This window comes from Pipistrellus kuhlii, unplaced genomic scaffold (assembly GCF_014108245.1).
Source record: "Pipistrellus kuhlii isolate mPipKuh1 unplaced genomic scaffold, mPipKuh1.p scaffold_m20_p_1, whole genome shotgun sequence".
Classification (NCBI taxonomy): domain Eukaryota; kingdom Metazoa; phylum Chordata; class Mammalia; order Chiroptera; family Vespertilionidae; genus Pipistrellus; species Pipistrellus kuhlii.
The window spans coordinates 168,337,581-168,351,481 of NW_023425404.1; the positions used below are offsets into that span (position 1 = coordinate 168,337,581).

General features: G+C 39.9%; 1 protein-coding gene across 1 annotated transcript in view; it reads left to right on the forward strand.

The window, feature by feature from the left end:
* LOC118706492 overlaps nt 1–12,129 on the forward strand; it is a 73,765-nt gene extending 61,636 nt beyond the window's left edge. The window contains exons 9-14 of the mRNA XM_036415843.2: nt 1,702–1,762; nt 2,048–2,192; nt 2,481–2,557; nt 6,069–6,128; nt 9,678–9,725; nt 11,879–12,129. Coding sequence (XP_036271736.1) covers nt 1,702–1,762; nt 2,048–2,192; nt 2,481–2,557; nt 6,069–6,128; nt 9,678–9,725; nt 11,879–12,079 — 592 coding nt within the window. The 3' untranslated portion in view covers nt 12,080–12,129. The remainder of the gene's footprint in view (nt 1–1,701; nt 1,763–2,047; nt 2,193–2,480; nt 2,558–6,068; nt 6,129–9,677; nt 9,726–11,878) is intronic.
* The last annotated feature ends 1,772 nt before the right edge of the window (nt 12,130–13,901 follow it).

Sequence of the window (13,901 nt, forward strand, 5' to 3'; positions counted from 1 at the left end):
GAAGTGATTAAAGGGACTAGTTGTCCACAATGTCTCCTGCTGCTTTGCCAAGGCACTGCCTTCCTCCAGCCTGACCTGGATTTACGAGTTCATCCTTACTGGGTGAAACCACAAAGATCAAACTCATGCAAAAGTCTTTCCACCTGATAGAGTGGGACAGCAACCTTTTATCAGTCTCCCTCTGATCTCTGAAAAGCTGTGTGTACATTTAGGAAATCTGCCAGCTCCTTTGAAAATCTAACCTAAATCCTCCAAGGTAATGAAAAAAGAGAGATTTTTCATGTGGGTGCTAGTGGCTGGGCCTCAGATCCCTGCCTCTTCTTTCTAGAGATTCATCTTTCCCTTGGGCGGGGGGGGTCTCACTGATTGTCCTTGCTCCCGTTTCTGCTGGGGTTGCCCTTCTCTGCCTCTCCTGCCTGGGAAGATCTAGGCCTGTGCTCATTCAGGGATCTTGATAGCAGATTTAGCTGCAAAAACCCATCACCATAAGCATGCTGCATCTCAGAACCTCAGAGTGCATAAATGGCAGCTGGCATGGGTGAGCTCTCAGTTCTGTCTTGGCACTCATGCCTATGCTGCCCCCACCGTTCACTGATTAAAGTGTTTGTTCATCCCTCTACCCCCAACCCATACTAGGTGATAAGGCCCCTTATCAGCAGGGTTAATGTCTTTTTCATCTTCATAGCCTCTTACTACTTAACACACATTAACTTACACTGATATTTATAACTAAACTAGAGGCCCGGTGCATGAAATTCATGCATGGGGAGGGGAGGGTCCCTCAGCCCGGCCTGCACCCTCTCTAATCCGGGACCCCTTTGGGGATGTTTGACTGCTCCTAACCGCTCACCTGCCTGCCTGATCACCCCTAACCCCTCTGCTTGCCTGCCTGGTCACTCCTAACTGCTCTCCCCTGCCCATTTGATCACTCCTAATCACCTCTGTCTGGGCCCCCACCACCATGGCTTTGTCTGAAAGGACATCCAGAAGACATCTGGTCTATCTGGTCTAATTAGCATATTACCCTTTTTAGTAGTATAGATTAACAGCACATGAGAATATAAAGCATTGTTGCTATTCCAGGTGTATTTAAAAGGCTGAAGTTAAAATTTATATCCTTTATTTAAATCAATGACTTTAAATCAGATCTTAGAAATTAGTTTATCACATTAGTAGAAATTAGTTATTGGCCTTGGATGATCTCTGAGGCCATCCACGGTGAATACCAAGAGGGCGACCCTAGGAAGATGCCAGGGAGCTTCAGAGTCACCCACTGAGAGGAAATTCTACATATAGACAGAAGCAGAGCACCGAAATCAAGCTTCATCTATATAATACTTAGTAACCTCACCTCAAATCTTTCTGCCTCCATCATTGCCCATGTACTGAACTGCTATCTCCTCCCACTTTTGTTTATGGTGCATTTCCTCAAGATCTCCAAGGGGAGCACACATAGCACCTATTGTTGCTTTTTTGGACTGGCACTGTGGGCTGTCCTTCACCTCAAATCTGCAAGGTTGGCACATCAATGCTCAAGAATTGCTCTAAATGGGAAAATACATAAAACTCCATACACTGAGAGACTGTCTCTGCTTTGCTCCTTTTATCTTTAGCCTAGCACATCATAGTCTCAATGAGCATTTTTGTTGAATAAATATTCCCTGTGGTCTCTGATTTCCATCCCTCCTCCTTTTCTTTCAGGGCTGGAACAACCATTATCTCTGACAACTTAAACTCCCACTTTCTTGTATTCATCATATCTGTAAGTACACAATGAAGCATTGGCTTTTTCAGTTAAAATCCTGGCAGGGAGCTACAACCAATGATTATGTCCTCTAGATGACTGTGGTATTTGTGATCAGCTAGGGGGCTAGTTGAACTAAATACAGATTGCCAAGTGACATTAGATGATTCAATAGTATCAACTCCTTTGTGCACTTGTAAGTTAATCATCTTTATATGCCAATATAGAAGATGATGCATTTAAGAACATCAAGTTTCTTCCGTACTAAGTTAATTACCATCTTTTTTTTTTTTTTTTTTTTAGGGTCGTCGGATAATAGCTCAGATGAACTATGAGGAAATATCTGTACGTTCCTGTGTAATGAAGACTCGTTCTTCCACCCGGAAAAATGTCCACACTCTTCTTCCACCAAAAGGAACACCTGCTGTAACTGGAAGAAGTTTAGAAAGTAAGAATATGTCTGTCTAATAATGTTGTATAAACATTAGAATTTATTTCTGAGTTGTAATCTACCAATTCTGAGTGCATATCTGCCACATTATATTTATTTTGTTAATTACATGAAATGATTTCCAATATACTATTAAAAAGAGGAAAAAATATAAAATGAGCATTTCCCTTTTCATTCTACAACACCATGTTTAAGAAGTGCCTAGTATTACACCTAAAGAATGGATCATAATGTGAACAAGTTAAAATAGAATTTACAGCAACAAAATATCTGTTCTTGCTTAAGCATCCACAGTTTCTCCCAAGACTTCATTCTCAGCTGCTAGGAAAAAAACACTAGACACCAAGAAACCTCCACTTCAGGTAAGGTAAATGCTTTCAATTTGACTTGTCATTGAAGGTCTGAATCTAAGATTCTTTTCTCTCTAAAATATCAGAGATCTTTGTTCCAGGGGTGCAGAGTAAAGACATAGGAGGATCCCTGTTGTCTTCGCACTAACCTAGGGAGCACCCCAAAATCCTGTGTCCATTTCTTTAAGTCTTAAACATGTCAAACTGATAACTTACCCTTTCAGGAAGTTTTTAGGACAGAAATCCACTCTTTCTCTGTGATATAGGGTAGGCTAGCAAACTATACAAGACAAATAGCAAGATTCTGTAAGTTTTTTTTAATCTTCTTTGAATATCTATATATATAAAAGCCAAGCCTAATTTGCAAATTGTCCACTTGGGACTTTAACCAGGACTTCGATCGCTCACTATGACGTGCACCCAATCTTATGATGAAGAAAGCTTTTAATCTCCATTGGCAAAGTAAATTATTTGCAAATGCTTCTAAAGACTACAAATGATTTGTGAATAACATTTATGGTTTTTTAGAAAAATGTAATTCTATGGCACAAATGGCGTGGCCTGCTTCATGCAGGGTATCATACATCTTTTGTCTTGAGGCCCCATTTGCAAGCCCTTAGTAACGGATTAGCAACAAGAAATGCTTGATAACTAGAGACAGATGATTGTATTTGATATCTATGTTGACAATCATCATGTTGGTGCCATTCCTTAATGTCCCACAAAAAGCACATTCTCTCGCAGAGGAGGATCTAATCATTAATCCCATCACCCGGCATTGATGGATGTCCCATCAGCTGTTCTAATATTGGTGACTCCCTGCTCAAAGAGAGTTTTCTGCCCTCCTACCATCATTAGCTACTTCTTTTTTCTTTCACTGGTTCATCAAATATTTCCTGAGCACCTATTTCTACAGTGCTGCTGTCTCTGCTTATGATAACACCTCTCTTGGGCCCAAGGCATTCCCCCGCCTTTTTGAAAGTCACGGTCTTGATAATTATTCCAGTAGGTATCCTGGATACACTAGAGATTTTCCCAGGTTCTTGGACTAATAGGAAAATAAAATAAGGTAACTCAATTTTAATTGAATGTGGTATATCTTATTTGATGGAACTAAGGAAAATTACAAGCTTTAAAAAATTTAAATTACCTTAATAAGCACAATGTAATTTCCTAAATTAATTAACATATCATTTATTAACTGTCACTAAACCCTTGTTAATTAAACAGAATGGTACAGTTAAATAAAAAATGGATGATTTCCTAAAGGAGATGAAATTGTGATTTAAACATCATCCTTAATTGGTTTAAGAGGCACATCCAACATTGTATAATTCAGCCAGGACTTGCAACTACAGGATGATGAAAAACTTCAGGTAAAGCATTCTGGGAGCAGTAAGGATTATTTCCCAGAGGATGACTGTATTCTATTTTATTCTATTTCAATGGTTATTAACTTTTTATGGTTAAGAATTCAGTATATATATAAATCAAATATTTACTGAGTATTTCTTAGATGCCAGACATTTAGGCATAGGAGCTGAGGATTCATGATGAAAACTAGAGTCGCCTTCCAATAGAAGCAGATGTTTACATGCATATTCATATTCATACCAGTTTTTACACAAAACTCTCAGAAGGTACATAGACCCCCAAAGTGCATTCATGGCAGCCCCTAGGTCTGTGAATTTAATTTTAGGACTCTTTCCATATTTAAAGTTATTCAAGCAAAGAATGATGTGTGTGTCTTAGGATTAGTCATTTTGCTTCCCTAGGCTTCCATTTTTGTGTGTATTAAATAAGGGTAGTAAATCAAAGTTTTCTATTTCTAAAAATCTCTGAGTCTATGAGCAGGTATTATAAACATGCTTCTCTGTTTGTGTCATTCATTTCTCTGTTGCTCATATATTTGTGTGTGGATAGAAAAAAATAGTTCAAAATGGAGTATAACAAAATAGAATGGAATGAAGGAATCCTCAGGAATCTAGAGATCATATCAACTCCTACACAAGAGGCAGTGGCCATCCAGATGTTTCCATGGTGAATGTGAGAGCTGGGACTTAGCTTCGAATTTCCTGACCTCCAGGCCACAGCCCTTTCCATGGTGCCATGGCACGTGCAAAGATTTATCCCCTACGAATGCCCACAGCATGGTTGGTTACTCTAGATTAGGGGTGTCGAACTCAATCAGAGAAGGGGCCAAAATCTAAAATCCAGCCTAAATCGCGGGCCGAATGGTTTACTGAACAGTCATAAACTGTCATTGTGATGGAAATGCAGCGGAGTGCAGTGATGACAGCGTGGTGCGGGCCACATTGCAAGGCCTGGCGGGACAGATTTGGCCCGCGGGCCTTGTGTTTGACACATGTGCTCTAGATTAATCATTTTTAAAATTGATGTTGAATCTCAATTGTTTGCTTATTGAATTAAGATATTTACCTTTATCTGGAGATGTTAGTAAAGATAATATTTTGTAAAATTGGCTCCTTGCTTTTAAAGACACTTGTGAAAATCAGGGATATTTGGGAAATCCAGAGAGTTTCACTAGAGGCAGTAATCCTAGTGTTAGGGTTGAATTATGTTCCCCCAAAATTCATACATTGAAATCCTATCCCCCAGGAACTCAGAATGTGACCTTATTTGAAACTTGGGTCGTTATAGATGTTGTTTAAGGTCATTAAGATAAGGTCATTAGAGCGGGTCCTAATCCGGAATGACTGTTGTCCTTAGAAAAGGGGAAATCTGGACACAGCCACATACACCCGGGGAGAATGCCAAATGAAGATGAAGGCCCAGTTCAGGGATTGCTTCCACAAGCCAGGGAACACCAAGCCCCCGGAAGCCAGGAGAGAGGCCCGGGGCAGACTCTCTCTCACAGCCCTCAGAAGACACAGTCCTGCTGGCAACTGGGTTTGGGCTTTCAGCCTCTAGAAACTGTTACTAGTCTTAGAATCATTGTAATTAGTACTTGCACACTCACTGTGAAACTTACATATCTCTGAGCACCATCCCTTTCCACCAAATTCTAATTCTGGGTCTATGAATTTGACTACTCTACATACTTCCTATAAGTAGATTCATAGAGTACTTGTGTTTTTGTGACTGGCTTATTTCACTTAGCATATTGTCCTCAAGATTTTTCCTGTGTAGTAGCATGTGTCAGAATTTCCTTTTCTTTAAGGAAGTGAATACTATTCCACTATATGTATATATACCACATTTTATTTATCCGTTAATGCATCAATGAATACTTTGATTGCTTCTATATTTTTTACTATTGTGAATAAAGCTGCTATGAACATGGCCATGATTCACATTTTTTGGATGTGTACCCAGAAGTGGGATTGATGGATCATATGGTAATTCTATTTTTAAAATTTTGAGGAACCACAATTCTGTTTTCCATAGTGGCTGTACCATTTTACATTCCCGCCAATATTGCACAAGGGTTCCAGTTTCTTTACAACCTTACCCACGCTTGTCATTTTCAAAGATCACCTATATTTTGATTTATTCTTTTTAGGGATCTTCACCAGCAACATGTTTTGTTGAGATAAGAGTGCTGGAACAAGGTGACGTTTTTGTAAGTTTTTTTTTTTAAATTTATTACAATTCATTTATATTTTAAATTTTGAGGTTTATTTAAATACATACATAGAATTACACAGAATTCATGTTTTCTTGATCACACCTGGTCTGTAATATAGCCAAAACTAAAAGCGGACACTTAGAGAGTGATTTATATAGTCATTTACGGTTTATGACAGATTTTCATGTTTCCTTATAATATTCTCATACTGATTCTCTACAGCTATAATCTTCCTCAAATGTAAATCTGACTCCTTTACTCTAATTTAAGGGGTTTTAATAATTTTCCAATGCGCATAGAATAAAATTAAACCTCCTCATAATGGCAAACCATCTGCTCTGTCTTCATTTTATTGCATCCTCCTCCTACCCTACATCTCAGCCAACTCAAATTGTGTGTAATTTGCTGATGAGCACACCATACTGGACCTTTGGGTATTTATTTATGTGGTTGCCTCTGGCTGGAACACCTTTCCCAACATCACACCCTAGAATCATTGGGGGAAATTGCTCATGCTTTCCCAAGACTTAGCTCAAGTGTCACCTTTTCCATGACGCCTGTTCTCTCCCCCCATGGTCTCTGTGGGGTGTCCTTCCCTCTATCTCTCACCAAGTGGAGGTGATCTTTCCTTTCTGCCCGCTGCAGCCAGGGCAGGTTTGCTTTACAGCACCCACCACATGTTCCTACATTGCTTTATACTCACGTCTGTGTCTCTTTCTAGACTGTGGGCTCCTTGAGGGCAGACTCTGAGTCTAGTTTAACTCTTGTCTCTGGTGACTGGCGCTTAGTAGGTGCTTAATAAACATATATTGAATAGATAATGTAATAAATGGGTGGTTGAATAGATAGATGGATGAATGGATGGGTGGGTGAGTTGTTTTTTGAATGGCATAGGAGAGATATTAGTAGTCCTACAAGATTAAAACTGATTAAGTAAACTGCCCAAAATAATACCACAGTAATTTGAGGGCTGAAAACTGAATTCAGATCTCCTGACTTAATGCTTTTTTCATCTACATGGCATTACCTTTGAAATTTAAAATTATAATATTAAAAACATAATATAAAAGGACAATGATACATTTTCTAGTATTTAAGTGATTGGGTCTTTTTATTTTTATTTTATTTTTAAAAAATATATATTTTATTGATTTTTTACAGAGAGGAAGGGAGATTGAAAGAGAGCCAGAAACATCGATGAGAGAGAAACATCGACCAGCTGCCTCCTGCACAACCTCCTACTGGGGATGTGCCCGCAACCAAGGTACATGCCCTTGACCGGAATCGAACCTGGGACCTTTCAGTCTGCAGGCCTATGACGCTCTATCCACTGAGCCAAGCCGGTTTTGGCTGATTGGGTCTTTGTAAATTGGAGGATAAGCCTAATCTGATTCCTTCAACACATTTAATTATATTTCTGTTTCCTGATGTTCCTGCCTTATCTCATTTATGAAAGGTTTCATTAAAATTTAATCAAGGCTCCATATAATTTTGTTAATAAAGTCTTAATATTAATATAAATAGCCTAGAAGTTAAAAACATTTGCAAATTTCCCTTTAAAGTGTATCTCACAATGATTTTTTTCATCCCATGTTCCCATGGGCATCCCGTAGTAATAAAAATAGCATTGGCATTTGACCCAGAGACTTCGGCTTGCATTGGCTTTTTGGGACTGGCATGCCCTAGTTATGTGACCTTATCCAAGCCACCTCAGTTTCCTTACCTACAAAATGAAAATAATTATATCCACTTCATAGCCTTGTTGTGAGGATTAAGTAGGAGAATATATGCTCAGTTCCTGGTACTTATTAGTTATGCAAAACATGTCAGTTCCCTCCTAACATGATTTCATTAAAAAAAAATAGAGTTTGTGTGTTTTTTTCAGAATGCAATTAGATAAATTTGAAAAGCAGGTCTTCTGTACCAAAGAAGACTGAGGTTTCTTGAAAGCAAAGATCATATCTCATTTATCTTTCTCACAGTCTCACACACATTTTTAAATAAATATTTCCTGATTGTTAATCATTTCCATCAGACATGCATATAATACGTTTTTTGTTGTTGTTGTTTGCTTGTTTGACTCCTCACCCCAGGATATTTTTTCATTTATTTATTTATTTATTTATTTGCTTGTTTATTTATTTATTTATTTATTTTTAGAGAGAGTGGAAGAGAGAGGAAAGACAGAGAGAAATATTGATGTGAGAGAAACGCATTGATTGGTTGCCTCCTGCTGGATCCCCTATCAGAGCCCAAGCCAGGGAGGAGCCTGCAACCAAGGTACATGCCCTTGACGGAAATTGAACCTGGGACCTTTTGGTCCACAGGCTGACACTTTATCTTCTCAGTCAAAACTGCTAGGGCTATAATACGCTTTTTAAATTGTTTTAGACCGGGGGGAGGGAGGGAATGGGGGAGGTGCTATCCCACTTAATATTTTTAAATTGATTTTTAGAGAGAGAGGAAGGGAGAAGGAAAGAGTAGAGAAACCTTGATGTGAAAATGAAACATTGATTGGCTGCCAGGGATCAAGCCCGCAACCGGAGCATGTGCCCTGACTGGGAATTGAACCAGCGACCTTTCGATGCGTGGGAGGACAACCAACCAACTGAACTGCTCCGGCCAGGGCTGTGGTCCCACTTATTTATGCATTGGTTGCTTATTGTATGTGCCCTGATGGGAGCTCAAACCCACAACCTTGGCATAGCAGGATGGTGCTCTAACCAACTGAGCTACCCTGCTAGGGCCTGCAGTATTTTTCAGTAACTTTTACAGATTATCACTTACTACATACCTCAAAAGAAGAAATGCCTTCATTTCTAGCACTTCAGTGGTCACCAGTGAAGGAAGATAACTGACTATAGCCTTTGCAAGTTGTCACTGTGCAATGTCTTTATGAATGAGCTCAGGTGTAGAACCAAAAAAAACCCCACCTCATTTGGCCTCACATTAGCTGGCTTTTTACACTGACTCCATTTTTGGCGAGCTCTGGAGGAATGAGGCTTAAGATTACATTACAATCTTCTCAGAACTTGCTATTAGAAATCTGCTATATATTGCTTGTTTGTTTTTTTTTTTTTTTGCAAATATGTAATTAAAACAATAATTTTCAATGAATATTTACACGTTCCCTCATAGTCTAGACAACTATTATTTTGTTTTCTTGGACAAAAACTATTCTGTCCTACAAGTCCCACAATCCCCCGAAGGACTAATCATTCATTTTTGCCGTTAGGAAAATTTCTTAAAGCTTAACAAAAGCAGATTATGTGCCTTTGATATGTTTAAGTTTTCATTGGCAGTGTGGCACATTCCTTATGAACATATTATTCTAGCTTCATATTTATTTCAGAATTCTGTAAACACAATTTAGGATCCCATTTTATTTGACTCCTGAGAACCATGTGTGGGTCCACTGCTACAAAAGAATTAATAAAAACACACACCCATGCTTCTGACTGAACTCTTCCTGTCTCTTGCTTAATTTAACTGATAAAGAGGTACTTATCATCTGTAGTGACTGAGGCTCTCTTACAATTTTAGGGGTTGGCAGAAGTATTGGACAATTCATGTGACCTTCCTGTGTACCTGGTAAGAGCACGGCCTTTGTCCAGAGTGGTCCCTGACTCATTTTTAGCAAAGTCATATGCTTTGTCCATTTGGTGGGGAGCTCACAGCCAAAACGGTTTCCAGCAGCTTTCCACACGGTGTGAAATCCAAAGAGGACCATGTCCTCATGAGAATTTAAAAAACTTCAGGTTAGGAATTATTGAAACAATTTAAATAGAATTAAATTTTTAAAATTTGTATTGTAATTTTATTTGGTCTCCTGGGTTGTTTTTGTTTTTGTTTTCAAGAGCAAATACATCTTTTTCATCTGCCTTTCTCCATGTCAGGATTTATGCCATTTTAACAGAAATTTTTTAAAGACTAGTCAATGAAAGAGAAATACCACATGGCCTCACTCATTTATGGATATTAAAAAGCATTATAAACTGACAAACCAAAAGATAGATATAAAGACAGTAAAGTAACAAGCAGACTGTCAAATTACAGCGGGGAGAGTAGGGAGATCTGGGGGAGACAAGAGATCAACCGAAGGACTTGTATACATGCATATAAGTACAACCAATGGACACAAAACTCTGGGGAGGAAGGGTCTGTATGGGGGGGGGGGCATTGTTAAAATATGTACACAGATAATAATTTAATAAATAAAAAAAATAGAAAAAAATAAAGACTTGGGCTTTTCTCTCACTTTTTGAGATTCACAAAAGTTTTGAAATAATATGAAGTAACAGTATTTACTCAAGGAGGTGCTGAAACTCACGTAACCAGAGCGTGGCCTGTAGACTCCATACAGAATGAACCTGCGCAGCTGTGTGCTTGAGGCCAGTCTCTGCCTTCCTGAGCAGGCAGTTGCAATGGAGACATTTATATTGGAGCAGTGGAACAACTTTAGAAACAAAGTCACTAACATAATAAGAGATTGCCCTCCAGGCATATCCAACTTGGAATATCCTGTTTTCCTGTTTAAAATCCTGGAGGCACTCCCATCCTGGAAGTATTTAAAAGGCCCAAATGTCTGCTACATGGGCATTGGGCAATAGCAATTTTAAAAAGAACCCAAACTGCAAAACCAAAAGAAATAACCCTGCTGAACCTTGGGAGAGACAGAAATGTTGAACAATTGAAGAGAGAATGAAGTCTCCTGTGAGAAAGGAATCAGTCTCTTGTTCACAACTCTTTCCCTGGCCCATGGGGACCCATGTAAAACATAGAAGTGTACCGTAGAGGTCAGAGGCAGAGCATCTGACCCAAAGGAAGGAGCGGTAGATCTCGACTAGGACCAGAAGAGAGGCACAGAACAGTGTGTTAACTGAGAAAGATTAACGGTTGACATCAGACTCACATTCCATGCTACCTGAAAATTATTATATTAATATAACTACCTATCTTATACATAAACCATGCATAGCTTATCCCATTAGGATTCATATTTTCTTAACTAACTCTTTTTAAAAAATATATATTTTATTGATTTTTTTCACAGAGAGGAAAAGAGAGGGATAGAGAGTTAAAAACATTGATGAGAGAGAAACATCTATCAGCTGCTTCTTGCACACCCTCTACCAGGGATGTGCCCACAACCAAGGTACATACCCTTTCCCGGAATCGAACCTGGGACTCTTGTGTCCACAGAACGACACTCTATCCACTGAGCCAAACCGGTTTCAGCTTAACTAACTCTTTATAGACCTTATGCAGAATCCCCTAGGTCTGTGGTCGGCAAACTGTGGCTCTCGAGCCACATGCGGCTCTTGGCCCCTTGAGTGTGGCTCTTCCACAAAATACCGTGGCCTGGGCGAGTCTATTTTGAAGAAGTGGCGTTGGAAGAAGTTTAAGTTTAAAGAAATGTGGCTCTCAAAAGAAATTTCAATCGTTGTACTGTTGATATTTGGTTCTGTTGACTAATGAGTTTGCTGACCACTGCCCTAGGATTTTGGTAAGCAGGGATGTCAGGATTACATGGACCCAAATGGCTTTCCCAGTTGCCATCCTGGTCCCCAGGTTGGGTAGACGGTCAGCAGCTCTTCGAGTGCACAGCACATACTGGTGATTGATTAGGTCCTCAGGTGGGGTTGAGTGGCCCATTAACTCTTTCAAATCCACGTTGGACCCTCAGCTATATTTCCCTCATCAATTAAACAACTTAAAACAAATATGTTTATTCTCTCTTCTAGATTAGTGAAGGAGTGGAGTGCATTTTTGTCCCCAGAAGCTTGTTTCTAGCAGAAGCTGGCCCCGGATGCAGGAGAACTGCTGCAGAGCTGGTGTGTGCATACCCCACAGAGGAGGACATCAGGGAGTACCTGGTAGAGCAACAAGCGTGGAATGCGTACAAGGCCAGGCTCCTGGCTCAGCAGCTGAAGACGGGAAGCTGACCCCCTGGCTCAGCTCATTTTTGTTTTTATAATGAAAAATCTTAAAAGAGGTTGAAAACACAACTGGAAGGTGATTTTAATATGCGCTTAGAAGGGCCTCTGCAGAGGTCAGGCCTGGGGTTTCTTTATTGCTTAAATAAATGATGCCACACCCTAACTTGCTCACAACTCCAACTGCTAACTTCCTCATACTGGAGAATGTAATTGAAACTTGATAAGATATACTGCTGTTTGTCACTGAAAAGTGTGTTTAAGATTTAGTAAGTAAAGTGGTATCATTTTACAATGGAAAATTTTCAGCTATGCTGAAAATTCACTTTCATTCTCCAAGTCCTAAATTCTGAACCTTATTAAAATATCAAGTGTTATTTGTGCTTTGCTTTTATTCTATATTCACAATGATTTAATTTTATTTCATTTTTAAGTGACCCAACATTTTATCAATGGTGACCTGTGAATGATGCCATTTTTTTGGTGTGTTTAAACTTTTCTTCTCTGGGTGTTTTTTAATTACAAAAATAGTCTTAAAAATTCTAGTTCTGCCTACGTAATGTTTCTGTGAGATGAACTTGGCAGAGTTTGAAAGAACAACACAGTAAACAAAGAGGGGGGCGCTCATAAGGAGAGCTTCATATTATATGAAACATGTCTCATCTTGGCGAAGTCAACATGGTGCTATCCTGAGATACCTTAGCTCAGTGGTCGGCAAACTCACTATTCAACAGAGCCAAATATCAACAGTACAACGATTGAAATTTCTTCTGAGAGCCAAATTTTTTAAACTTAAACTTCTTCTAACGCCACTTCCTCAAAATAGACTCGCCCGGGCCGTGGTATTTTATGGAAGAGCCTCACTCAAGGGGCCAAAGAGCCGCATGTGGCTCGCAAGCCACAGTTTGCTGACCACGGCCCTAGCAGAAGCTTGCTGATGCCCTATCTCAGATACCCGCTGCCCACATCCACTTCCAGCTATGCAAGCTCTGGCATGTTGATAGTATTCTACTTCCAGATTCTTGGATTTTGTGGGTAAATGCCTCAGCCTCCCAATTTTTGATGGAAGGTTTCTGAGCTATATTCAACACAGACCCTCAGAGGGTCCCATATTTGTTATCTGTTGCTTTGTAACAAATTACTTCAAATTTGCTAGCTCACAATGACACATTTCTTGTTTCACAATTTCTGTAAATCAGGCATCAGGGAGTAGTGTAGCTGGGTGGTTCTGGCCTAGAATCTCTTCCAAGCCTGCGACCAGTGTGTTAGCCAAGGCCGCAATCACCTGAGGCATGACTGCACCTGACCACCCACTGCCAACTCCATCATGTGGCTGTTGTCAGGAGGCTTCCCCTCATCAGATGGACCCCTTTCTAAGGCTCCTCACTCTATGGCTTCCCCCAGAGCGAGTGGTCTAAAAGAGGACCAGTGCCCCAAATGGAAGTCGTAGTCTTTCTTATGACCTAATAATCTTGAAAATGACATACCATCGCTTCTGCTGCTTTAGTCACATAGACCAACCCTGGTGGAGTGTGGAAGGACATGACACACAGGTGTGACCACGGGAGGCAGGGATCAGTGGGGCCATTTGGGAGGCTGGCTACCACAGGTGGCCAGCTGTATTAGTCCCATGTGCCTAGAGTGAGAGACCAAACTGATAATGCATTCCTGTGTTGTCTTTTTCTTCTTTCCTATCATTCTTCCCATTTCCTCACTTCTGCTTCCTGGGATCATTTTCCTTTGCCCCAGTCTCCCCCAAAACTGACCTAAACATAAACCTGACTCAGGTTCTCATTTCAAAGGGACTGGAATAAGAGAAATCCTTGCCCAT